The following is a 26,260-nucleotide window of genomic DNA, read 5'->3' on the forward strand; positions in this document are numbered from 1 at the left end:
CCCTCAGCTGGGGCTGGGGCACAGGTGAAGGCACAGAGGATGTGAAGGCTTCAGGGATGTGGAAAAAATGCTGGTGCTTCCCAGCGGGAAAAAACAGCATATGTGATGAAAGCTCTACTCCCGTATATCCCCCATTCTTTATTAGAATAGTCCACTTTCTGGCAAGACCTCAGCAGTTTACTCAGAAAAATAAAAAAAACTTTTTTTTTTTTTTTTTTTTTCCTCCTTTAGCAATAAATATTTTAAAGGGAACATTGACCAAGGCAAACTGTTCTCTGGCATCAAGTGTTCCCTTTGCCTAAAAGCTGGCACTCTTGCCCTCTATTGAGTAGAAGCACAAAAGGCCCATTGCTGCTCAGCGCAGGGCTACAGCAGGAGAGCGCCGCTACCACCCCACCGCATCGAAGGACCATGAAAACGTGGGGCGCTGCACATGTAACAACGGGGTCTGTCCTGCACGTGAAGCGGATTCACCGACTCACCTTAACATCTTGTCTTTAACATCTACACGCAGACATCCCAAACTGCCTAAAATGAAGACACTGTCACAAGAACCAAAAACGCTGGGACTTGTACCTGAACGTCCCGTGATCATTTCTTCCATCCACGCAGCTTTCATGTCTCACAAAACAACACTCAGGACTTGGATTTTTGCCATCACTTCTTTATTTTGGGAAAAAAAAAAATACAAATTAGTTCTAAATAAGCACCCATCTCCTCCCTTAAACAGACTGTTAAATTGCACTGCCCAAACAAAATGTGCTTATACTCCATTTTCCCCTACAGAGTCTGTAAAACCAAGAGATAGATATCAGTGCTCTGGTAATTCCCTGCAATTTGTGTGAGCGAGAACAATAGCTGCAAACTCTTGAAATACCAATTCAAAACTGCAGCTGGTCACACAAAAAACTACACAAAACTGGCAAGTTTTGCCTGTGCCCCGCTCACCATTTTTTTTCCTCCTCTTTTTTTCAAACCACCAAAGAACAATATTGCAAAGAGGCACAACAAGGGATGCATGTCCATTTCCACCGCACCCCAGCAGACATTCAGTATCACCAGGAACAGGCTGAGAGACAAGACTGCTCTAGGTGCGCCGGGAACCTGCACATCAGCACAAGTGACATTCCAATTAAAAAAAAAAAAAACCAACCAACCAACCAAACAAAAAAACCTAACAAAAGACGTATTTGCCCCAGTTTTCAAAGAGAAAACCAAGGTAAGCCGATGCCGGAGGCCAAAGAAAAGGCGTGTTACGACATGTTGTGTAACCATGATGTGTGTAACCAGAAAGGATGAATTATTACATGGCAAACGCAGCTCATCCCTACAGATCACAGGCAAAGCCAGCAGCTTTCCCTGAGCAGATGGAGTAAGGGCTTGCCAACAGCCAACATGACTGCACCCCTGGGCAGCTCTATTAATGTCATAAGCTTTTGTTTTAGGAAAAAAAAAAAAGTCGCTATCTGAAGGATATAAGGACTAAACACAATCCCTTCACTGCACATGTAAACTAACCCCACTCTGTTACACAGTGACACTGCGTGTGCAGAGCCGCTTCCTCTCCCCCCCTTTCAGATACCTGACCTGCTTTAGTTCAACTCACCCAAAAAATCTGTATAAATTAATACACTACATCAACAGACTCTGTTGAAACTGGAAGTTACCTCTCCCAGAGAGGTTATTTTACAAGTACTTAGCATATAATTTAAAAACAACTCACAGTTTCCCTCCACCAACACACAGTGATAACGGAATAAACCTACTTTCCTTCACGTTAAAGAACGAGTTTTCCCTCTGGAATGGCAACAGTTTTCTAATTCCAGTATTTAAAAAGATTATTAAATTGCGTATTGCCACTTTTCTCCAACAGGAAAAAAAAAAATAAAAAAAAAATCGATAGGTAGATGCCAGGGAATATGGAAGAAAAAACAAATAATAGATCCTAATGGTAGATCTGCAGTTTTTGACAATGTCAAGCTCCAAATTTCTAATGGAAAACTAGGACAGGGTTGGGGTGGGTGGAAGGGGGAAGAAGCACTGGTGTGAGAGCAGAAGACACAAACATCTGATGAATCAAGGACCTTTAAAGGAAGTCCGAGCTCTAAACCACATCTCCATTCTCATTTTGCTGAGTCTTCCTCAAGCTGGCCTGATCAGCTGCTGTGGCTGGTGTGCCAACTCCAAAGCTAGAAGTGCACGGACGAGAGTCAGAAAAGCCAGAGGAATAACACAGCAAGAGTCAACAAAGATGACACCAAACACCCAGGCAGCTGGATAACCCCTCCAAGAAACTGCTGCCAGCCCCTGAGGCTTAGACACAAGCAGCGAAGACCTTGCCCAAGCAGGCATTCCCATTACCGGCCTTCGGATGGTCCCAGATCAGACAGTGAACGTGACATGCAGGCAGAAAGATGTTTGATGAGGTAAAAGACAGTATCACCTCCCTTCTAGAAATAGTAAAAAAAGGCTTTTTTTTCCTCTGTATGTAGACATTTAAAACTTTTTTATCCCTTTTTTTTTTTTTAACTAAATAAAACCTGCTAAGGATACAAGCACAATCGTAGAAACTGTACATCTGGTCAGAAGAGCTCTTAGGATTTCATTTCCTCACATACAAGCCTGTTAAACTTCAGTAATTGTTAAAAACTGGAATCTGACACCAGCTTCCCTTTTCCCCCCAGTACAGATTTATCACACACACAGAGTACATACTACGTTCCCCTTTCACAGCTTCACTGTTAAAAAGGCCGATTGTTCTGAGCCATGGACGCTTGTGAGGTCTGGCTCTCACAGAGAAGCCACTTTCCTCTAAAGTTTTTTCCTGATTTGCAAGGCAAAGCTCTACTGCTCCTGTACGTTCATTACAAAACAAAAACCCAGTCTTTTGGAGGAGCTTAAAAACCCTGGATCTGCGGGTCCCAGATCCACAGGTCAGTTCTTAGCTGCTCGGAGCTTCCTGCGGAAATAGTCAGGCGCTGCATCATACAGCCAGTCCGCGTCCACCACGCACAGGTCCCGCATGTAGCACTTGTTGGTGTGGAGCAGCCCGTTGTAAACCACGCAGGCTGGCTTGCAGTGGAAGAGCACGGAGGAGGGGTGGATGGTCACCAGCTGGTGAGAGCCCACGGTGCTGTAAGTGCCGTCCGGCTGCAGCTCCGCAGCGTTCATGAAGAGGCTGTGAGCCAGGCAGCGGCGGATGTTTCCAGTGTCCGAGCGGGAGGACTCAATGGGAATCGATAGCTGTTCAGCAGCGAGAGAGACAAGAGTAAGCAAGCGTGTATGTACACCCTCGTGGGAAGTCACAGCCCCATTTTAGTGGGCTCTAGAGATCAGGCAGTATTGTGTCAGAAATCCTGCTAGCGTGGGACATATAGAAGGACTGGTAGGAATTCAGTGCTGGTAGGTGTTAGGCTAATCTAGACTAATAGCAAACAAAAGATGAGCCACAAAATGGATCAAGACTCTCCTTCTGGGAGTGAACTAGCATTTGCAGTAGGACAGGGGAGCCAAACGGTGGCTCCTTTGTCACGTAGAGACTGAAAGGAATTCAGCAGCGGCTCCCACGCTGCGCCTTACACTCTGTGACTGGCAGGAACAGTGCTGACGTTTGAACGCTGCTGTTAAATTGAATGACTGACACTGTGGAGAAGCCAGGCAGCATGGGCTGCTGAGGCTGACATCCCTCAGTAGCACCCATAGCACAGTCACCTCTACACTAGAGCAGTGAAATCCCTTAGGCAAAAACATCCTGTACCCAAGAAGCCTTCCCAGAGCTTCCCTTCTCTCTTCCCCTCTCCTCGACGCACTGAGCCCTGCAGCTCTGAGATTCTGAGATGCAGCCACAAAGTCAGGAATTTTACTTGACTATTCACAGGAGACTGAAAACTAAACTGTATTTTCTCACTCCTCAGACTTAGTGGAGAGTGAAATCAGTCTGGGGACAAACAGAAAAACACAAACAGTTGAAACAGAGAAATACAGTATGGCAACAAGTTACCTTTACACAAATGTCCCTGAGCTGAGCTCTGACATCTGACACAAGCATCATGTTCCTGTTGTTGACAAAGTTCTCTTTGCACCATTCCTGCAGCAGAAACACCAGGAGTTAGAAGGGGCCATATCTTCATCCAAGAAGCATGATAGTCTTTGAATGCTCTGAAATGCAGAATCCTCCAAACACACAGTCCTTCTCAGAGAGAAGGTGCTAACACATTTCCTTGTCACATTTCTACCCAATGACTCCACTTTGTCTACATTCCCTCCCACAGTGCCAAGAAACAGCATGTTGTTGTTCTCTTCCCACTCAGAATTGCTCTGCAAGGTCACCGAGTGCTGTGAAAGAGCACTTGCTATCCCACAGGTGGTGAAAAGAAATTACGTAAGGATGATAGATGCTGCCAGGAAAGGGGTATGCTAGTCTACAGAACTGCAAATCAAACCGAGGAGTTTACAGGGTAGGATAAATCTAAATCTGCTTGTACACACGGTCAGTGTTTTTTCAATGAATCCTGCCAAACAGCATGTCTAGGTACTTATCAGCAAGCCTCAACACTCCCCCACTCCCTCCTGTTTCCAGCTAGAACCAGGGAAGGAAGAGACCTGGCTCTGATTACAGAACTGGCCTCAAGAAGTTTTTTATAACTGAGTCTGCTCCAGCTTTCTGGTGGAACCTTCAGCATTTGAACAGCTTTCTCCAATTACCCAGTTGTAAAGGATGAGTAAATCCTCTCTTCTCATTGCTTTGGAAGAATGCATATTGCATCAGCCACCGAGAATGCAGATGTCACTCTGCTGTATGCCAAAGAAACTCCTCACCACCACAAGCCCAGACAGCACTGGCGTCCTCAGAGCATCCTACCTTGTTGCCACTGACATTTTTGAAGGCCCTGTACACGCTGAGCAGGGTGAGATGATCCCCCTCACTGGAGATGAATTTCTTTCTGACAGATTGCACTTCATCTCGCCGGGCAGGGGGATTGTAGAGGACACTGTCCACTGACAACAGCGACACGATGGTCAGGATCTCTTCTGTGCAGTGGAACTTAGGGGACAGGAGGATGGTCTGCAAATCACAGAACAAAACTGATTTTGGTCGACCAAATCTACTTCAGAGAGGCAGACTTCTTTGCTCACCAGCAGCCCAGGAACTTTACCAAGTATAGTTTAGGACAATTTCATAAACACTGGGGCCTAGAGACAACGGTAAGTCCTCCTATGGGGCCACCAAGTGCCTTTAACAGCAACTGTCATGCTCTTTCCTGAGACTGGCCAGTTCACATACGGTACAAACATGGCAACTAAAATCAACTACAGCACCATGCACTTCATGAAACTGCTAAACATTGCTACCAGCAAATCCCAGAAACTGCAAAGAAATTAGGCTTGTTTCAGCTTCAGAGGTACCACAGGAAAGAAATTACCTCTTAAAAAAATCCCCCTGAATTAAACAGCAAACGACAAGCAAACCAGCACAGCTGCCTGTAAATAAAGCTGTACGTACAGCAAATATACTGGTACAGCTGCAGTCACCCCGACTTCCAGCCCTTGTTTAAGGAGTTTGAAAGAGAAGTACCAGTGGCACTGGGAAGAGTACATGAGATAAAAGACAAGCTAACATTTCTGTAGTTTTTACTTTAGAGAACTTTGGTTCCAATGGAAAGGCTGCCATCTTCCTTCCCAGAGGGGTTAGGACAAGCTGATCTTCCTTTCGTTCCACAGCCCCCAGCAGGTCCAGCTCCTCAATCGCCGCTTGAATAGCGTCTGTCAAAACAAGGATGGTCAGGCTGCGCGGCATCCTGGCTGGCACTGGCAGGGATGTGAAGGATCAGCTGGTACCACCACTACCTCTTTCCCTTGGCCAGAGGGACGAACACTTTCTGTTTAGAGAAATTAGTGCCCCAAACTGTGGTTTATCCTCCTCTACCCAAAACAGACCTTTTCCAATTTAGCAAAAACAGAGGCAAAACTAAAGCTGTCATCTCTAGCTTTGAGCAGAAGCTGTGTGAGATTCTCTAAGGCTTTCCTTGGCAGTTAAGGCAGACCTTCATGCTCTTTATGACTCAAAACTGCTCCTTGCTCTGTGTGGAAGCTGGACTCCCCAGCTCTCTGCCATAACCACGGCTGCTCTGTTGAGGTTGAGCAAAAGCAACGAGCAGTGAATAAATCTGAGACTTCTGGACCACCAGGAGAAGATGCAGCAGAGTGAGACAGCTCCCCTTTCACTGCCCTGACCTTCTGGGCTCTATCTTCTCTGGCTGACCCGAAGACATTATTTTTAAGCAATTCCTCAGTGATTACTTTTGTCAATTTTTTCCAAGGTTGCCTTGGTAACCACTTACCGGGAGATGGTTTGGACATGAAGTCAAAGGTGAGCACATTGGGAATTCTCAGGGCCAGGAGCTGAAGCATCACACTGGCCAGATTACACCTGCATAGGCAGAAAAACCAACTGAGATTATTCTTTTGTTTTAATTATTCTTTTTTTCCTTTTTTTTTTTTCCCCTTAAGCTGAGATACAGTTCTCAGATCTGTGCTGCAACTTGACAGAGATTAGTCCAATGCTGGCTGGTGAAGCCTTACTTCCTAAACCAAGAAGGGTAAGAGGTGAGTCCAAGATTTGGAGTAAAGTCAAGGCAACTACTGCCCACGTGCACCGGGAGACTCAGAGCCCAACTGTCTACCCTGAGCAAATGCTTCCTAGTTTTTCTGTTTAGTCATCACAGTTCATTTTTCTTAAAAGTCAACAAGTCGGATCCAGTTTTGCTGTTCAGGTCTTTACACAGCTTCAACTGAGAGAGTACATAAAAGAGGTGTGGCGGAAGGGTGACGGTACCAGGGTTCTGTTCTCACCTCTGTATCTCGGGTACTGTCATTTTGTCAAACTTCTCAAACTCATCCTCCGTGTAGAGCCGGTAACAGATGCCACTGTCCTCTCGCCCTGCTCTCCCTGTGCGTTGCCAAGCCTGAGCCTTCGACACCCGCTGGACTGCCAACACTTCCAGACCAATTTCTATGTATGGAAAAGCATCACTTCAGTCAATGTCTGCGTAGTGCACAGCTTTGAAAAACATGTAGGATTAACAATGAAAAATCCCAGGTTCTGCCATCCAAATATTGCTCAGATTTTACTTGGTTTAGCACCCTGAGGAAAAGCTCCCTATCACGTACTGTGTCCACGAAGAGAAGATTCATGTTTGACAGATTTTTACCCCCACATGGCTGGTACTCAAAAAAAAAAAAAAAAAAACAACAAACCAACAACCAACCCAACCAAAAACCAACACCAGAACCCACACCTAAAACCTGGGATATTAATTTAGACAGTGCAGAAGGTGTTTTAAATCAGCTCTCATTGCCTCAAATAGCTTCTGCAAAACTGAAAACAATATCTGCCTCATTCCTTAGAATCCCTCACCAGGGCTGTACTTCTTTGCCTTGACCATGCCAGTGTCCACAACATATTTTATTCCCGCAATGGTGATGGAGGTTTCTGCGATGTTGGTGGAGAGGATCACTTTACGACAGCCCTGGAAGGAAGAGCAATCTAAAGCCAGTCAAAAGCCACTTTAGATTAGCTGCAACGAAGAAACGCTGCTACTTTTGGCCAGCACAGGCCAAGCCTACATATCATTGCAGCGTGTTATGACCACATGCCATGCTTGCTATGCCAGCTCTCATAAATTAAGATAATCTCTAGTTCCTAAGCAGTTTCTAAAACATGTGCTTACACTTCTTTCAACAAATACACCACCCAGGACAGCTGTTATCAGTGTATCTTTAAGCCATTTTGGTTTAATTTCTGGCACAAGTACAAGATCTGAATTCTTACCTGCTGAATAGGTATAAAAGGGCCTGAGGCAGCACAATTTCATTTTCCTACAGCCTCGCTAAATATGCCCAGGTTTTTAGCTTTCTTAGTATTTGGCCCACTAACTGCTGTAGATTTTGTGATACAGACATAAAATTCCTATGAAGTGGGGCAAATTTCAATTCCTCTGCCCTTTTCACTCCCCCAAATCCTGCCTCCTTTTCATGATCCCAGATGACTTATCGCATGCATCCGTTAATACCATCGCCGTTGCACTGTCATATGGAACTATGCATTGTCACTGGAATATGCATTGTCACTGGAACAATTCAGCCTCAAGTCAGTGGAGACTGTTATTTACTATCAGTACAGACCGATTTAACCCCTTAAATCCCACATTTTTTCCAGACACTCATGCAAACAAACTCATCCTGTTTACCCATCACATTGCCTCACCTTGGGGGCAGCCTGAAAGACGCGGAGTTGCTGAGAGTAGGGCAGAGAAGCGTAAAGAGGCATCACCATCATCTGCGGGCAGCCATCAGGGAGATGCTTGGCAATGTCTCGACAGGTTTTGGTCATTGCTTCAATTTCTTCCTGACCAGTCAGGAACACCAGGATGTCCTGAGAAAAGGGTGCTTCCTGGAGCCAGAGGCAAAAACAAGTGAGAAGTTAAGATGATTTGGATAGGGAGGGAGAACTGAGATTGTAATGCGATGTTGTCCTGACAACAAGTCAGTAAAGCAGGCAAGGAAGAAAGGACACACATGTGGTGCAAGGTACACAACAGCCTGAAGATCCCAATGGATTCACCAGAGGTGAAGAGTAAACCGCATTTTGCAGGACTGAGCCTTAACAGGATGGAGGAATTGCTTAAAGTCACAAGTCTATTTCATTAAATAACCGCCCAGGACATGCAAACAAGAGAGCCAGCAAGCACCCAGGTGCAAGCCAGTAAACAGAGAACTCCGGTGAGAGGAACATTTAGGTGTTAGGTATGAACTGACAACAGAGAGCTTTGCTTAACAGTCTCCTTACAACTCCAGTCTTGATTTACAAGTCTCAAAATCCTAATAGCAGCAGCATCTTCAAAGCATTAAATGCAGGGTAATAAACAGTTTAATTAAATGATTTAACCATCTGGCAGTTTTGCATTCAAACATTTAGTCACAGAATGCCTATGAGCTGTAATTTTAATAGATCTCTACTTGCCCTGCGGCTACACTTCACCAGTAAATTAGAATAATCTTCACACTACCGTTAGCTTATGCCTTCATTTCTCCCCGCAAGCCAAAGCTCTTTAAGGCTGACCACTTCCAATCTTTCTTTCCACTTTTGGGCTAACATCAGCATTTGTCAGCCCCTCCTTTGAGCCAATCCGGCTCACTAACCCAGCATGCTCCCCAACCGTCCAGTTTTCCCAGAGGATGCAGCGAGCACCTCAGGGACATCTCTGCTTTGGCAGCAGCAAGCTCAAGCCATCTCTGCTGCCACAGCAACCTGTGAGCCCCCTGTTCCACAACCCGTGGCCCCACAGAGGCACAAACCCAATGAGATCGCCATACCTGGTGGATTTGGAAGACTGACACCAGTGCTGCTTGGAGGTAATCACTCTGAGGCTGTTTGGTGTAAAAGATCTGAATGGGATGCTGCCTGCCTTCTAAATAGAGAACAGGAGCTCCATTGAAGTACTGGGAGAACTGGTCAACATCCATTGTAGCTGACATGATGATCACCTTCAAAATGAGCATAAGACGGGTTAGTGCTGCAGTTTTGATCCAACAGGACGCTTTCCAGTCAGGAGCAGCCAAAAGTCAGCTTCCCGAGACTGACATATATGCTCAGAACAACAAAAAGCACACAGAGTTTGGGACAGAAGAGAGTGATCTTTCCTTGTTAAAGCCATCAGCTTTGGTATCACACAAGTGTAACATGTTAGTATGATAAAATGAGTAAAGACATGTTAAAATTCTTTTAGGACATTTAATAGAGCCCAGCACCCACAAAGCTAGGCTGCGCGACGGTCTGTTGAATGGGACTGTGCTAGGACCCTACCAGTCCCCTGCATGCCTTTCCCATCAAAACCAATACGCTCTCATACACTCCATCATGTGCTCACATAAATTAATCACATGTGCGCCCAACACACATGTGCAGCCTCCTTCCCCAGCGTGAGCATGTCGTGCAGCTGTCGTATCAGACAGAGCTCCTGTATCCAGGGTGCTCTCAGCAACAGACCCAACACCTCCCCCAACAAAGCCTCTAGGCTATCGCTCACATCCAAGGGGCTCTTACAAAAAAAGGCAATACAGAGGTGACAGACCTTGTCCAGATGTGTCATATCAGGCCCACACATCATAAGTTGGCCACCCTTAACTATTCAGAGTTAATGGGACTTTTTAGGGACAGAAAAATAGTCAAAGCTGAAATTTCAAACACTTTGGAAAACCTCAGGACATACTCATAGAGTCCAAGCCCCGTCCCTGCCCCTCGCTGCCATCCCTGCTGCACATACTTTCAGCGGCAGTTTGCCCAGTTCCTTTCGTTTCTTTTGTGCAGCTTTCACCACTCCGAAGAGTACGTCAGTATGGATCGTCCTCTCGTGGGCTTCATCCAGGATGACCACGCTGTACTTCCGCAGCATAGGGTCCCCAATAGCTTCGCGAAGCAGCATTCCATCTGTTAAAAACTTGATTCTAGTTTCATCAGATGTAAGATCGTCGAAGCGTACAGTATAGCCAACCTACAGAGGCGATCATCACAGAAAGTACAAGCACAAAGTTACTTGCATGTCTCATTGCCATCGTACCACAAAGAAGGACTACAGAACACCCTGGTCAATGCATCAGACACAGCCAGCTAGAACTCAGGGGGGACTCTGGAAAGCGTAACGGTGTATCTGCAGTCTGTGAGCAGTCAGCCTTGCAAAGCTAATAACCCACCCAAAAGAAGCTCCCAACATTATATCTCAATTAGCTTTTTCCCAACTAGAAGTTCATCACATGCTCCAGGTTTCCTTTCTCTTCTCCCCTGCCAGAAACCACAGCATGCTTTCCGAAGACTTTCTGTGGAGGAAGTCTTTCTCCTCCACTTTTCTCCCACAGATTCACAGATCTGCACAGATTCAGCACTCTGCTCTCCTTGACAGCAACTTTTGACACAGGAAGCAACAGAAGAGAGTGCAATATTTTTTGTTTTATTCAGTAACCAGTATTTTTTCAAATGGAGGAACACAGATAATAATCAAGAAGTAAAATACTACAGAGTCAAACATAACCCCCTTTGAGCCACAGAAGCAGGTAAACAGCCATTTTGTCCCCTTCAGGTGTAATATTAAATGAAGGCTACCTATTACCCCATGGCTGTTTATTATCTCACCCATTAAGCCCTGATACAGCCCCATCAACACTGCAGTACTAAACTATCTCTCTAAAAACTCTGTAAAGCAACCTACCAGTTTCCCCAGCTCTGTCCTCCTCTCACTTGAGACTCTGGTAGCTAAGGATATAGCTGCTACTCTGCGAGGCTGGGTCACAGCAATGATGCCTTGGCGGCCAATTCCTGCTTCATAGAGGTACTGAGGGATCTGAGTGGTCTTCCCTGAGCCCGTTTCTCCTAAGAACATCAAGGGAATAGAAATTTTTCCTTCTACAGCATCTTCAAATGAAAGGTCCCAACTCATTTTTTTTCCCCAACTCATTTTTTTTTATGATAACTTTTAATCGTATTTCAGGAGGAAGAGGCTGAAAACTGAAAGAGGTTGGACAACTTGCCCAAAGGCACATCGTAAAGCAGCGGCAGGCCAGGGACCGAACCCAAACACCTTGCACAGAGCACACCAGGGGAGTGAGATGGGAACTGACAAGAGAAGGAGGAAAAAGCATACGAAATTCAGAAAGATGACCATCAAGCAGAGAGGAATCGGAAAGCCAAGTTGTGAGCGCTGCAGCTGCAGACTGGAAAAAGCCTGAGTGAGCTTTTTAGCTCACTCCACAGCTGCCAGATTTTAAGTGACGTATAACAGTGTATATTTAGCAAGCAATAACGACAGTCTCGGGATTATACAAAGCGTTTTTCATTTAATTCTAATAAATGTCAAGCCTTTAGACTTCCAGCTGGGAAGCTGTATGGCTTCAGCTCCTGAAAGTCACACAAAAACCTTATTAGCTTGGACTCGGAGAAAGCATAATAAAATCAGCAAATGCCACTGGAAATGTAGCTGAGGAGACACTTTTTCTGAAGAGCAAGATTTTCCCATTCGGCTTTAAGTTGACTGAACTCCAGGCGGACGGTGAAACAGAAACAAGAGGGGAATAATTTTTATGGAGAAGACAAAAACAAGTCACCGCTCAGAACTCAAGAATAAAAATATTACCGATTTACCACATCTCAGGTTTACACCCAAACCACTTCTGGGCCACCTCTCACGGGCCGCGCCGTTCCCCGGCGCCCGGCAGGCCCAGCCCAGACCCCGCGCAGGGGGCATCCCCTCCCCTCCCGGGACACCGACGACCACCGAGCCCCGCTGCCTCCCCCCCCACCCCGCCCGCGCGGCTCCCGCACCCACCGATGAGGACGGCGCAGTCCAGGCCGCGGAGCTGGGTGAGCAGCGCGCCCCGCGCCTGGAAGATGGGGAGGCCGCGGCGCTGCGAGTCGGGGGGCGGCGGGTGGCGGCGGGGCGCGGGGGAGCCGGGCAGCATGGCGGGGCGCGGGGGGAAGGCGGCCTTGAGCCGCTTGGCCGGGGGAGCCCCGCCGCCCTCCCGCATCCTCGCCGCAGGCCCCCGTGTCGCCCCGCGCGCCACGCGGCGTCATCACGCCGCCGTCCCTCCTGCACGTGTCCCGCCGCGGGGCGTTATGGGAGCTGTAGTCAGGGGGAGGTGGAGAGGGAGGCGCCTCTACGGCCCCCGGTGCCATTTGCAGGGCGCGGTTTGGAGCGACACAGGGGGCAAGGGGATTTCAGCAAAGCCGCCCCTCCTAGGCAGAACCCGCGCACCGGCTGGAATCAGCAAAGAGGGGCAGAGCTGCCTGGCAGATAATACTGCAGGGAGGCAGAGTCCAGACCTGCACCATCCACGTGACGATTTGTTGGCACCAACAATCTCCAACATCACACTCAGCTGATGACGCACTCTGCAAAGAGGACTTTGGTATCTAACCACACTACTTCGTGGGACAGGCTGCTCGAGAACAGTTTCAAGGGCAATTAAAGACCAGGTGAGGCAGTAATCTGACAGCAATAGTCCATCTTGCCCTGGGGTGCAAGTAAGCAACGTTTCAAAGTTCTTCCCACATTTGGATACTACGGTACTACTTGGTAAAAAGAAGAGTACAGTCTGAAATTCTCCTGCTGAGTGGAAGGAAGCATGCAAGGAATGCAGCTTTGGAAGAGTGAGCATGGACAAACTGTCCCATCAACACACGACTGTCCTCGGGAAGGGGCACGTCCCCTCACCCACTTCACAGCAGGGCTCTGGATTTACAGGGGGCTTTACCCCAGCCGCAGGGCTGTCTTTTAGCTTCTTCCCCACTGCCTAACGTCCCACCACTGAACTACTACGAGGCTGTTAAACACTGAACTAAAACCAGGTTTTGATCTCAAAGCCACCCTGCAGTAACACTGCCCAAAACATTTTTAATACTCCTAAAGCACAAGATGTAAATTGTTTTGGGAAGAAGAAAAAGGTTATAAAAACTTTGGGGAGATTTAACAGAAAACGCAGATACAAACAGACTCACCCATTTTATCAGAATCCAATACGCTGCTTGTGGACAAAGCGTTACCCCAGAAGATCCCAACGCACTCATCTCCTGGATATAAACAAGTTAAAATCCTGTACCCAGTTTATGAACAAACACGATACAAGAATCTGAGACTACACATGTGCGTCAAGGGTGAGCCTATCCTCCCAAATTCAGGAGGAATGTGCAGTTCCAACAATATCTGGTTTTATCTATTACGACATAATCAGTAAAGAGCTACCCAGTACAATCTGAAGACTGACAGAACGCAACGACCTGAACTGTGCTCTGAATTCCTTATGTGCTCCCACACAGATATTTATAACCAACAAAACTTCAAGCTAAGTTCTCCCCAGTGTCACTGACCTGTGTTGGATACTCAGTTCTCCCACAACAAGCTTCATGAACAGACCACAGATTTAACATCTTGAGCAGACAATCTTGTTTCCTAGCAGTTCTGAGAGACAGCAGTGGGAAAAGCGTGGATTACGGCCGTCTTTTCCAGGCCTTGCTTTTTCCAACCTCCGCTTTTTCATGAGCTGCCTCAAGACTATCGGATTATACAAAAGATTAACAAAAAAGGATCCACAAGACATTTTATTCAACTCATCGTCTGAGATGCTTGAGCAGTTCTGACTCCAGACCAGTTTTCTTCCCTAGTGCTCCAAGTCATTTAATAGCCGTTAGAAGTGTGCGTGTCTGGGGGTGGATTTTGTAGAACTACCTGTTTAAATAAACCAGTCGGACACAAACCCGGTCATCTGAACACACAGTCTTTGGGGGAAAAGCCACCAAAATGCGGTCTCAGCCTGCAAACGTATTCGCACAGAGGCACATTCCAGAAACCCAACTGGCCTGCGTTATGCTGCACATCGTATTTCTTGCCATTCAAACAAGACTGGAGACAACAGCATCTCAGATTAAAAAACCTTTTGCTATTGAAACAGTGACTTACACTTTCAACCATTTGTAGCTGTTTTATCCAAGAATAAAAAAAAATGAGTTAAAACCAAAAAAGTTGCTTTTGTCCCCTGTAAAGTTTCCCATATAGTTTCCTGTATCAAATAACTTGAAAAAAATGCTTTAGAAATCACCTTAAACAAGTACTCATGGTCTCGTTAACTGAAGCTGACAGGAGAAGGTTTCCAGTTCTATGTTTTTGGCTCCACTGGATTAGTATTTTCATCACCAGCACAATAAATTCCCTGACAGGGAAAGACACTGGTAGCCTGGAAGTGTCTTGGATTAGACTGCCATTCCATAAAGTGCTTGTATTCAAAAACCATAGAGCTGTCCAAAAGCGTCCTTTCTGCGACGGGGAATGAGAGAGTCCCCAGTACGGAACTTTACTCATGTCAGTCTCTCCCAGTTGTTGCTGGGTTTTGGCACAGACACTTATTAGCCTCCAAGGCGCTGACCTTCTCCCCATGCAAATCCTCCTGGTCGTTCTTCTGGCAAGGGATTGTAATTAGGATCATCTTCCGGTGTATCAAATATTGCTTTCCTGGAAAAGAGAAAATATTTGTTTTTCCTTTAGAATACACGTTTCACAGTAAGACCAAGACTCCTCAAGTCTGCAACGTATGGCATCCTCCCTCAGAAACAGCCTGCCAAAGCATCAGTGCTTTATACCCACGTAACACGTGCTCTCCAACTCGGAGCCATCTAGAAGGTGGTCTAGAATTATGTGCCCAAATCTACAGAGACTGACAAGATTCAGCTGAAAGTTAAAATTCCACCCTCAGTGTAAGGCAGAATGTCCTCTAGCTACCATGTTCTCCCAGGACAGGATAAGAGAGCAAAACATCAATCATTGAAAAGCTCTTCATATTTTGAGATGGGGACAAAGTAAGAGTCAAACACAGGCAGTGTTATCTCAAACTGCAGGCACTGGCAGGCAGACTGGAAATCCACAGAAGAGTCTGAGTTTGAGACAACGTCAGAGACTTGGAGCTTCCAATTGATTACAAAAATCACACTTAATCTCGTAGGTTATTTTGCCACTCTCAAAACCAGCTTTAGAGGTTCTCTCTCCATAGACGTGTTTACCTGGAAACAAAAGTGTAGCAGACTTCGAAACAAACAAACAAAAGATCACAGGCTGCACACGAGCAATCATTATATTCAAAATGTCTTAAAAGTAAAGTGTGTTTAACAAGACAGTTCTTTGAATAGCCAAAGGGATTATTTCTCTCTCTCTGTCACCCAAGTGACAGGCCGTTTCAGAGTTTTCAGAACAGGAAAAAAAGAAAATACCAGGGGTATTACAGGATTACAGCTAAGACATCAAAGAAAATTAAAGTGTCTAGGGGGGAAAAAAAAAAAAACCGCACAAAAACCGCACAAAAACCCCACAGTTCAAGACCCAGACAGGAATTATAAGCAGCCTTCTAAACACAGACGTGTAAAAGGATTTAAATGGCAGCCTGAAGGCAGGCTGACACTTTTGTCTGAGGAAGAGGGTTACGGAGATAGCACGCATTGCTCCAACCGCCTTTGGATTCCTCCTGCACACAGCTGGGTGAATATACGCTCTGTGAAAACGGGAAGTTTCAAATACACCGTTATGGCACATACGTAACCAGACACTCCATTTGTCTCAAGTTGCGTTTACAGGAAGGACGCCCTCACCAGAAACAACCTTCAGCTACTAAGGCCAAGTGAGATCAGTGTAGGCCTACAAAAGGGACCAGCAGAGCTGTCCTGGGACAGCCACTCCTGCAGCCAGCACCTGAACAATTAAAGCCTAGATAGAAAAAAAACAAGCTATCAGTGTACTCATCCAATCAAACAGGTACGACCCAGCAATTAAACTACGCATGGGGCTGAATACGACATTTTAATTACTCAGGCTTCTGGAGGTCAGTTCAAACAAACAAAAGATAACCAGTTCAGCTCTAGACAATTCTGAGTCTCACAGAGCTCAACTTTCAACGTCTCAGCTGCCCTGTCATTCAGGTAAGCTGTTCTCACGGGGGCTGCCGTACAGCGTGACAGCTGATTACAGCCCTCTCTGCAAGAGGAAATGGAGTAGGAATGGCACCGCTCAGTATCATAAACACGGAAGTCTTCTGCCAAAATTGTGAAATGAAGATGATTTACAGATGAAAAAAAAATACTAGGTACGTTCTATTTAATCCCTCAGCCACTCTGTTCATACACAGCAGGACTCAGACACGCGTCTTTGGTGCCACCAACAGGCAAAACTCAGTTAGCAAAGACAGTTTCTGTGCTAACACTGGTCAAAGAGTTACAAAAACCCTTCAGCCTTTCTCCTGAAGAAGTCAGTTCCCACTTACATATCTGTAAGATCCTCCTCCCTTGTTTGCCAACACACGAGTTACATAAAAAAGCAGGCACAGACACACCACACTCTGTCCCAAGCTGCTTAATTTACCAGAAGTCGATGTGACCAAATTATAAGCAGTTTTCTGCACAGGGACTTTTTCTATACCCGTTAAAAACCAGACCCCAGTACTTACAGGACAGATGGCGTTCTCAGAAGCCTTCCACCACCGGGCTGATTGGGAAAGACATCCTCTAAGAAAAAATATACGTGCCCAACGGCAATGCCTAGTATATAAAGAAAAGTCAAAGGGTGATTTTTAATAGTTCTCCTTTACAACTTGCAAATGCTTCGCTAGTTTTCAGGAAAACAAAACAAAACACATATTGATTCTTTCACAGAAAATACGTTAAGAGATATAGAAATACAAAAAAAAAAAATGAAGCACATCGACACCAGGTGAAAAGCTTAACTTACACTACAAGACATCAACACAAGGAAGACTGCTTGTCATTATTAAACATACTGATGTTATGACCTTATTAGAATTGATAAAAATATTAATATAAGCTATTTTACTTCAATAACCTGATGCCCACAGTCAGATTTTGTACCTGGGCTGATTCCAAGCACTAAAAAGCCAAGCATCACAAGCTCTCTCCATCCTTGTTACAGTACAAAATATGCTACAATGTTTAGAAATCAGAAAAGCCTGGTATAAATATACTAGATGAACTCATACTAAAGGCATTTAGCCCTTGGTTTTTCCAAAGATTTGTGTTTCATGTACAACACCAGCAAGAACAGATCCTCATGATTCTTGCAGTTGCTTACCCAGGAGATCCACGATGATGGAGTTCCCCAAAAGCAGCGAGAACCCCATCAATACCCAGGGTAGAAATGGGGCTTGAAAGATGAGAAGACCAAAAAAGTTCATACGGACGTAGGGATTCCTGCGGCTCCATACGTACACGAGCATTATTGTGAATGCCTGACCCAAGAAAACCAAGTTCACAAACAGGCCAAAAAGCTGCGAGGGACAGTTAAAGAAAGCAGTGCACCAAGTAATTGTTGCAAGATCAAGCATGAGAAGAATTTTACAGCTTAACCTGTAATCCTGTGGTTTCCATACAACTGCTAACTCTGCTTTCCCAAGTTCAGGTAAATCAAACGCACTGTCAATCAAATTCAACACCTACAGCAGGATTCAGGGTACCTGCAGCACGAGTAATCTCTTTAAAGTATAACTCAGCGTGAACTCACTGAAGGAACAGCATTTATCTCCGACAGCCTGAGCACTATTACACACCTGGGCAGTCCCCGCTTATCCGCTAATCTCATTTCCCTAACCCCATCAGGCAGTAAAAAGCCAGAAAGACCAGCCCAGTGTTTAACAGCAACAGCAGCAAAGCATTCAACACTACTTCAGCAAATACTGTTACCCCTCGAACTATGAATAAAATGTATTCTCACTTAAGATACAAGTAACACGACGGTGTCGGTTCCCACTCACGTATCTTTAGCTTCACTAAAGCAGTCTGGAATAAAATAAAGGATACAGTCATTAAAAGTCCTCCAAAAAGGAACATAAATACAAAATCTGCTGTCCGACCTCGAAAAGAGCCTTCTTCAAGCATGCGGCAGTAACGATATCTGAAGTCGCAGGTCAGGAAAATTTGATTGTAAATGAGTTTAAAGAGACATCCAAGTGGAAACCGGTTCAATTACACGTGAGCTGAGATGCAAGTTTTGTATCAATTTACTTCATCAATCGGCTCCGAGTGCCCCAGCAAAGAAGGGGACCCAGAAGAAAAATATCACTCGGCGTTTTCTCCTGTACATCAGAACCAACCCGACCGATCGGGCTTGCACAACAAAGGCTTAATATCACAAAAACAAACGGCAACGTTCTTGAGAATTTATGAAGGAAATCCCGTTGATGTCCACTCATGACATCAGTGAGGTTGGCATTGCTAAACTCCCATGAACTTCACAGTGGAGCAAAAATTAACCTTTGCCTACACGCAACGTATAGCAACATGCCCGTACTCTGGAGCTCTGCCTTCCAAGGAAAGAACACAAACTTGATGAAGGATACAAAAAGATCATGTTAAATAAAAAATTAAAGCCAACTGGTCCAAAGAATAAGTAGTTTGTGATTAACCTCCATACCTGGAAATAAAACAAATACAAGGATTTTAAACGTGACAACTTATTTTTATTGTCTAAATAGAAAAGCACGTAACAACATAACTGAAACGTCCTTTACAGTCAATGAACCTAAGGTCTAAGCTAAGCTACAGTTATCTGCACTCTATCTTCATTAGCTTTTTTTGAGATATAATTGCAATATATTAAAAGTCATAGTCATTTGCCACACTCAGTTTTGAGACGACAAACACTTCCAAATGCAACACTTTACGTAAAAACCTCCCATAATTTAGAAAACACTTACTTGAAAGTGTTTAAATATTAATTCAGGGTTGAAATACAGCTGAAAAGGTGTGATTAGTTCTAATTGCTGAAAAAGAAGAGAATATTTGATGGAGTCAATACACCAAGAAAAAGCTACAGGCACTCAAAGAAGTAACTCCCTTTCCCTGTGCCAAATAGAGCCCAACGCGCGCCCAGTCAGCACGCTGAGCTTCATCACAAAAGCGAGCCTCCGTAACCTCCCCAGCCCCCCTCACACCGTTGACGTTTATTTGTGCTTTGCACCTTCCCGGGTCTCACGGCGGGCTGCCAGTGGGGGCCCTGCAATCGCTGCTTTCCGGGGAGCCCCCCCCCCAGCTCTGAAGGCCCTGAGGGGAAGAGACCCGGCCGCGGGGCGAGGCGGGTGTCCGGGCAGACCCTTCCCACGGTTCCCAAGCGCACTGCTCTCCCCAGCCCGCCGGCACGACTCCGACAAGCCTCACCCCCCCCGCCCCGTCCCGGGCAGCCCGCCTCGCCCCCGCGCCCCGGGACCCGCGGTACCGCTACCGGCCCCACCGCCCACGGCCCGGGCCCTCAGCGGAGGCCTGCGGGGAGGGTGCGGCCCGACTCACCACGGCGGCGGTGGTGAGGACGCAGGCCGTGGTGTAGGCCCGCGTCACGGGCGGCACCTGCAGGTACTCCTGCCGGAAGGTCTGGTACGCCATCTTAGCGCTCCCCGCGCCGCTTCCGCTTCCGCCACGTCTCTGCGCCTGCGCGCACCGCTAACCCCCGGCGGAGCCAATCGGCGCCGGCAGCGCCCGCGTTCGTCGCGCTGCGCTCTCATTGGCCGAGCGGCGAGAGCGGCCGCTTGCTCCCCTTGTTTTCCCCACCCCGCCGAGGGCCAGAGCGCTTGGTGATTGGGTAGCGCGTTTATCCTCGCGGCCACTGATTGGCTGCCGGCGGTGCCGCCCGCCTGAGGGAGTTCGGACGAGGCGGGAAGAAACGAACGGAGGTGAGCGGGCTCGGCCCCGGTTACCGGCCTCGGTCTGCGGCGCCAGAGCGGGAGGAGCGGCCCCGGTGCCTCGGGTAACGGCGCGGGAGGCCGCGGCCGCGCTGCGGAACGGGGGCTTCCCCTCGGCTTCCCCTCAGCTACGGGCTCGGCCTGCCCGGGGCCTGCGCTGCTCGCTGTGCTGTTCGCTGTGCTGTGCCTGCCGGCCTTCACCCGCCGCCATGTCGGTCAATCCCATGGCCTACGAAGCGCAGTTCTTCGGCTTCACCCCGCAGACCTGCATGCTGCGCATCTACATCGCGTTCCAGGACTACCTCTTCGAAATGATGCTGGTGGTCGAGAGAGTGATCCTGAAGAAGCTGGTCGGCGTTCCCGACTGTAAAATCAGCCCCTTCCAAATCCGGAAAAGCACGGAGAGATTCCTTCTCTTCATGAAGGACCACTTTGATAAACTCTTCAGTAAAATGGAAGAAGTGCTTCTGCAGCTGGTGTTAAATATCCCCGAGAACGTGCTCCTCCCCGAGGACAAGGTCCACGAGCAGTACCCCTACAGCAAAGAACAGTTCCAGGAGCTTCAGGATGAGGTCCGTCAGCTGCAGCAGCAGTACAAGGCTGAGGCGTCCGCTGGGCAGGCGCTGCGAGCAGAACTGGAAGAACAGAAGGTTGTTCAAGCAGAGCTTGAGAAGATTTTGCAGTGGTTTGACGGGCTGGAGAATATCTGTAGGGAGCACGGGACCAGCAGCTTCAAAGAAAGCTTTGCATTTTTGACACAGAACTCTAAGAAACTGCAAGATGTGCTGAAAGAAGTTGAAGAGAAAAGCAAAAAAATAAAGAAGCATGATCAGTTATTGTAATAGAAATGCTGAAAAGGCAACAAGAATCATTACACAGCTTGCTTAAAATGATAGTAGCTTATTTTTCCAGCAGCATCTCCCCTAATCCCTTACTCCTCTAATCCTGCCAGGATCTAGGCTGAAAGCTGTTGAGCTGTGTCAGTTTGCAGTCGTTTAGCGCCTCCCCGTGGAAGTAGGGGGAGGAAAAGCCTGTCAAATGTAACTCTGACAGTGGTGATGGGGAATAAATTTTGGGTTGGATAACCTGGCTGTGAAGGTACCTTCCTGACTTACGAGCCTTACCTTTGAACAGGACATAGCATTTGTTTATTTCAAGGATTATTTAAAAAAAAAAATACCTGAATAAGACCTGTGAGAATATCTTGGTGAGTTTCCCAACTGGTACCAGCTCAGAGTCGCTGTTTCTGTCCGTGAGGTCGCCGGGGCTCTGGACCAGCTTCCCGAGGGAGCTGTGTTGTGCAGGCGGCGCCTCGTGAAGGCAGAGGTGCCGTTCGCTGTGTTTTAAAAGCCAACAACCAGGAAGTCCGGAGAGAAGAGTGAGACAGTGACGCTGTTGTCGAGGCTCTGATGAGAAATAGATCTGTTGGCATCAATACTGAATTTCAACCCAATCTCTGAAACTTCAGGGTTACTTACCACTTCACATATTGTTTGGTTTTATTTTTGCTGTCCAGTGTCCTTTTTCTACTAAATAGCAAAGTTCATTTTCGTGTTTAGTCAGATCTTCCTGTGCAAACATTGTGAAGATTAACTGATAGGCTTGAGTTCTTTGGAGTCACTTAATCAAGCTTATTCTGTCTGTGCTGGATTCAGAATACGTCACAGTCTGCGTGCATCTTTCTGTTGGCCTCAGCAGGTTTTGAATCTCCTGTACAGACATATCATGAAATATCAATACTAATTTCTGATTTACTAGCGTAGATGTTTGAAAGACATTAAACTTGCAAATAATTTAGAAGTTACGGCAATAGAACAAGGAATTAAAAGCGTATCATACGCACAAAGGTGATAACGTGGACCCAAAGAGCTCATGAGTGGTTCCACGAGAGGAACTACAAGCCAGGATTTGACAAAGGCGGGGGGAAACAATCGATTGCTGCCTGTTCTGCAGGGCGCAGCTCAGCACAACTGCTGTCCATATCGCGTGATGTCACCATATCGGCATTGAAATCCTCAGAAGTACTGGTACCTCGTATTAGACCGAGGAAAAGGAGGTGTGAAAGGTAAGCAGCGATGTACCTGAAACCTTTTACGTTCTGTCTGCAGTCCTGAATGGAGGCATTGCTGTGCTCAGGGGGAGTGTCCCGGCTATGGAGATCTTCGCGTCTGTTCACGTGCGGTTCAGGTCTGCATCGCTGTGCAATGCTTCAGTGTTGAGGCGCTGGGGGGTTAAAGGGTGACCTGACTTCTCGTGTTGAATTGCATCTTTTAAGGTATTTATTTCTGAAAAGGGGTTGGTTTTTTTTTTTGTGTGTGTACAAATAAATTATTAATATGAACACGTAAGCCTATACAGCTAATAGAGGTTCTCCCCAGGAGATTTATTACACTGAGCTCTCTGTTTAGGCTTCTCTTCCGCTGAGATTAAACACTGGTGGTCTGATGACAAAACCGTTCAGTTGAAATAAATGACATATGGAGAAGAGCAGATCTGTGAAGAAAAGAAAGGAACTTTGCTGTGACCTCTCTGTAGATACCAGCTACTTAAAGTCCACTGCTATTAAAATCCTGTAACCTGATTTCTCCTCCTCATTTTTGTTCATAAAATAAATTGTAGGAATAAAAGTCTTTTTAACTGCAGGGGGTGGGGGGATATAACCCTTTCGAAAGAGTAATAAAAAGTCTCACCAGGAGATCCAGTGTGTTTCAGTAACCTATATGGTAGCAGGATAGTGAAGAAAAATTGTTTTGTGAGAGGGAATAATGCTATTGCTTTAAGTGCTTATGAAATTCAGATAAGCACTGAAAGTCCTTTTTAAATAAAATGGTGAATGACATAGATATCCACAGAGGTTTTAGTGGAGACAGGGGTAACACAGGAACTCACCTTACCTACTGCCAGCACTATGGTATAAAACTGAAAACACCGCCACAGCGCAAAATGAGCACCATGCGGGAGCCTGCCCTGAGCTCCCAGGAGCCCTGCAGTGCCAGGGCAGCCGGGCTGCGCTGCCTGCCGGGAGATGGCCCAAGGCCAGAAAAGTCTGGTTTAGCTTTTCCCTCTGTCCGTACCTTTCACACGCACCTTTCTCCTGAGCAGGCTGTGCTGGCATTCTCCCGGCCACCACAATCGCCACACGACCCTTGTGCGGTGATTCCCCTGTAGTGCTGTATCGTGCTGCTTAAGCAAAATCCCTGCACCATCAACTAAGTAAATATCTCAAACAAGAAAATGAGGCATTGAGCATCCAGCCCTCCTGGTGCGCACAGGACCCGCTCAGGGAGCGCTGGGCTTGGCACAGCCACACGCCCCCGGCCTCGCACCCTCCTGTGAACGCCCCTTCCTACCTGCTCCCCAAAATGACGTCCTGTCATGTGCACTCCTGTTGTTCGAGACATCATAATGAAATATTTTGAAATAAATTCTTTCCTGATGCTCTGGAGAATGGTGCGGGCGATGGCTTTGGCCAGTACCCACCACCGTGGGGACACGAGTCTGGGAACTGCCGCCGCGCTTTGCCACCACGCTTCGCAAATGCTCGTTAGGCAGCTGCCTGCAAACGCCCCGCTGCCCAAATCCCTGATTGCTAGGGAAGCTCCCAGAACCTGAGCAGTCCCCTCAGATACTCACACAGCATTACAGCATCCAGCGAAGGGCGCAGTTTTCCCTCCAGCTTCACCTGCTCCTCCAGCAGCTTTTCCTTCAGCTGCTGCTCCCAATGGTACCGGAGGCGCATTTCCAGCCCCAAATCGTGCCCACACATTTGTGGGTCCCCTCGAGGTCCAAGACGCTGGTGAGCAGTTCAACATACCCAACTCCATCCTCAGTGGCCTCTCTGTCCCTCCTTGTCCCGCTCCACAGGCTGCCATCCCTTGCGGAGGTGCAGCACGCCAGAGCGGCGGTGGCCGCGGCCCACGTCCTGTCAGTGACAGTGGTAGAGGTGCAGGCCGGCAGAGCCAGGATGGCACCAAGCTGCTGCAGGAACCTGGGACCAGCTTTTAAAGAAAGGGAAGAACTTCCACGTGGTTGATTTTAATCCTCATTTTTCTCTAAATGATTGCACAGAGCTGGGAGATTCAACGAGCCCCAGGCTGGGAGCAAGGTACTTTGTAAGACACAGTGTAAAAAATAAAACCAGCTGTTGTAAAACATTTCCAAGAGCCTTTTGCAGGGGGAAAACACCCTTGCTGTAGGGTGCTTGGTCCACTAAACCTCCCAGCAGCAGAGCTGAGGGCTAAGGAGAGCAAAGCCATCGGTTTTCTTACTGGGATAACGCACACTCCTGGTCTGGAGGCACGCAGGAGCTCTGAGGCTTGTCGGGGCTGGGGACGTCCCAGCAGCCGGATTTGCCATCAGGATGGGGAAAGGCTTCGAGCCCCGCTGCGGCTATAGCGGCACCGTCAGATTTTCAGCAAAACTCACCCCAAGGAACAAAAAGTGCTGACCGGCTGTGGGGAGGACGTGCAGGCGGGTTTGCAGCCCTCGTGCGTGGAGGAGGGGGTGGGGTGCAGCGGGGAAGGAGCCGGCATCCTGTCCCGGGCTGGTGGTGTCCTCAAAATGCCCTGCAAATGCATGGGGCTCCAGTTCCCAACACAAGGGGAAAAAAGATAAATAAAATTAAAAAATTTTTTTGGCAGCATTCACAGCCAATTTGAGCACTCGAGCCCTCCACGGCGTTTATCGCTGAATGCTGGTCTAATTAGCAGCTGTTAATAAACTCCCACCTGGCAAAACGCCAGCCAGGGGCCGGCGGGTTACCATATGCCTCCTCCTTAAAAACTTTAATTACAGGCAGGAAACGCCGGTGGCAGCCACACGCGTTAATTGCTTCACCTCAAGCCGGTGGCGGGTCAGCTCCCGCCCTTGCTGGCAAGCCCAGGGTGGCTGGGGGCTGCCGTCCCCGTCCCCATCCCTCAGCAAGGCTGAAGGGACCAACAGGGCAGGGAGGAGATGCTCATGCAACCACTATCCCATCATAATGATGAAAAAAACCCCTCTGTTACGCCCAAAAATTTTCTTGCATGTGGATCTTGGCTGGCTCTAAGCATCCCTCTTTCCTGAAAGATAACCCTGAGAAACCTCTGCCAAAAAACCGTAATGCTCGACAGGCCGGGAAGCGGACGGGCGCGGCGAGGCACCACGGGTGATGTGAGTTGTCCCAGTCAGTTACCAGCGGCTCTGCCCCGATGCCTTTACACATCACACGCCGTAAAATCAGACAGGAGTGAAAGCCCTGAGTGCCCCGGTGGGATTTACAGAGCGCTGCCCCCCCTTGCAACCCCAGTCTCAGCATTAAAATAAATGGGGCACAGAAAATGGGTATTCAGATCACATTAGGGGCAAAACATTGATTTACTCAAGCGAAGAAACTCGGTCAGGGCTTGCCGCTGGCGGCTCCTGGCCGCGTTTGCTGGATCTCCCTGGACATTGCTTTAGAAAAGAACATGGTAAACGGCTTTTTCCTATTCAAGGAGAAGAAAAGATAAATCCTGGAAACGTTTGCCAACAAAGGGATCATTTTCACGTGCGAGATCTCCCCCAATCCCAGTTAACCGTAGGAAAGAGGGAGCGTGATTGAACAGCCTGTGCCGGAGGGAAGCGTTGGAGGCAGCCGCAGAGCCCGGCGCGGAGCAGCACGGATAACGACGAAAGGTGACGTTTGGACCACAAGGGATCAGCAGAAGATGCGTCCCCCACGCAGCCTGGCACGGCTTTGGGTGCTTCCCTGGCCACTCGTCCTGCCCCGCATCCGCCCTACCAACACCGCCCTTCGTTTTCAGTGGCAGTTGTGGCTCCCAGGGCCAAACTGGGCATGACAAAATGGGATTCAGAGGTCGGTTTAGCTCCACCTTGGCTGTAATTAAGGACTCAAGCTTTTGCTTTAAAACGCCCACCTGTTTGTAGCCGGACTGGGCCCGAAGCCTGGGCAGCAACTGCTTACCAGCACCCAAACCTGCAGCTTAAGGACGCGCACCAGCATCAGATATCA

General features: G+C 47.6%; 3 protein-coding genes across 5 annotated transcripts; 1 reads left to right on the forward strand and 2 right to left on the reverse strand.

Annotated features, from left to right (window-relative positions):
- Positions 1-643: 643 nt before the first annotated feature.
- Positions 644-14,011, reverse strand: DHX33 (DEAH-box helicase 33). 3 transcript variants are annotated; one of them, XM_086763430.1, is made up of 13 exons: positions 13,916-14,011; positions 13,547-13,618; positions 11,265-11,425; positions 10,326-10,553; positions 9,376-9,546; positions 8,267-8,452; positions 7,418-7,529; positions 6,853-7,012; positions 6,342-6,430; positions 5,636-5,763; positions 4,862-5,065; positions 4,001-4,087; positions 644-3,243 (listed from the first exon to the last, which is right to left on the reverse strand). In XM_086763430.1, exons 2-13 carry the CDS (start codon positions 13,548-13,550, stop codon positions 2,935-2,937), a joined length of 1,839 nt encoding a protein of 612 aa, XP_086619556.1. In that variant the 5' UTR covers positions 13,551-13,618; positions 13,916-14,011; the 3' UTR covers positions 644-2,934. The 3 variants fall into 3 exon arrangements, with proteins under 3 accessions (XP_086619556.1, XP_086619555.1, XP_086619554.1); XM_086763429.1 differs by having other exon boundaries at positions 13,547-14,003; XM_086763428.1 differs by lacking the exons at positions 13,547-13,618; positions 13,916-14,011 and adding an exon at positions 12,378-12,590.
- A 117-nt stretch (positions 14,012-14,128) lies between these two features.
- DERL2 (derlin 2) lies at positions 14,129-19,990 on the reverse strand. The gene is made up of 7 exons (XM_086763432.1): positions 19,880-19,990; positions 19,291-19,356; positions 18,934-19,007; positions 18,395-18,488; positions 17,670-17,865; positions 17,032-17,122; positions 14,129-15,053 (listed from the first exon to the last, which is right to left on the reverse strand). Exons 1-7 carry the CDS (start codon positions 19,970-19,972, stop codon positions 14,948-14,950), a joined length of 720 nt encoding a protein of 239 aa, XP_086619558.1. The 5' UTR covers positions 19,973-19,990; the 3' UTR covers positions 14,129-14,947.
- Positions 19,991-20,258: 268 nt separating this feature from the next.
- Positions 20,259-22,849, forward strand: MIS12 (MIS12 kinetochore complex component). Its single transcript, XM_086763045.1, has one exon. It carries the CDS (start codon positions 20,478-20,480, stop codon positions 21,108-21,110), a length of 633 nt encoding a protein of 210 aa, XP_086619171.1. The 5' UTR covers positions 20,259-20,477; the 3' UTR covers positions 21,111-22,849.
- The last annotated feature ends 3,411 nt before the right edge of the window (positions 22,850-26,260 follow it).

Source organism: Chlamydotis macqueenii, chromosome 19, assembly GCF_036417535.1.
Source record: "Chlamydotis macqueenii isolate bChlMac1 chromosome 19, bChlMac1.mat, whole genome shotgun sequence".
NCBI classification, from domain to species: Eukaryota; Metazoa; Chordata; class Aves; order Otidiformes; family Otididae; genus Chlamydotis; species Chlamydotis macqueenii.

Excerpts from the sequence above, each read along its gene's own strand:
- DHX33 (XM_086763428.1), bottom strand. The coding sequence starts at position 12,576 with ATGCGGGAGGGCGGCGGGGCTCCCCCGGCCAAGCGGCTCAAGGCCGCC. Across the intron at positions 8,453-9,375 it reads CAGTCTTCCAAATCCACCAG|GAAGCACCCTTTTCTCAGGA; the intron begins GTATGGCGATCT and ends CTCTGGCTCCAG. Across the intron at positions 5,764-6,341 it reads CATGTCCAAACCATCTCCCG|ACGCTATTCAAGCGGCGATT; the intron begins GTAAGTGGTTAC and ends TTGTTTTGACAG.
- DERL2 (XM_086763432.1), bottom strand. The coding sequence starts at position 19,972 with ATGGCGTACCAGACCTTCCGGCAGGAGTACCTGCAGGTGCCGCCCGTG. Across the intron at positions 18,489-18,933 it reads TTATTTAACATGATCTTTTT|ATATCGTTACTGCCGCATGC; the intron begins GTATCCTTCATC and ends CTGCGACTTCAG. Across the intron at positions 17,123-17,669 it reads CATCATCGTGGATCTCCTGG|GCATTGCCGTTGGGCACGTA; the intron begins GTAAGCAACTGC and ends TTTATATACTAG.
- MIS12 (XM_086763045.1), top strand. The coding sequence starts at position 20,478 with ATGTCGGTCAATCCCATGGCCTACGAAGCGCAGTTCTTCGGCTTCACC.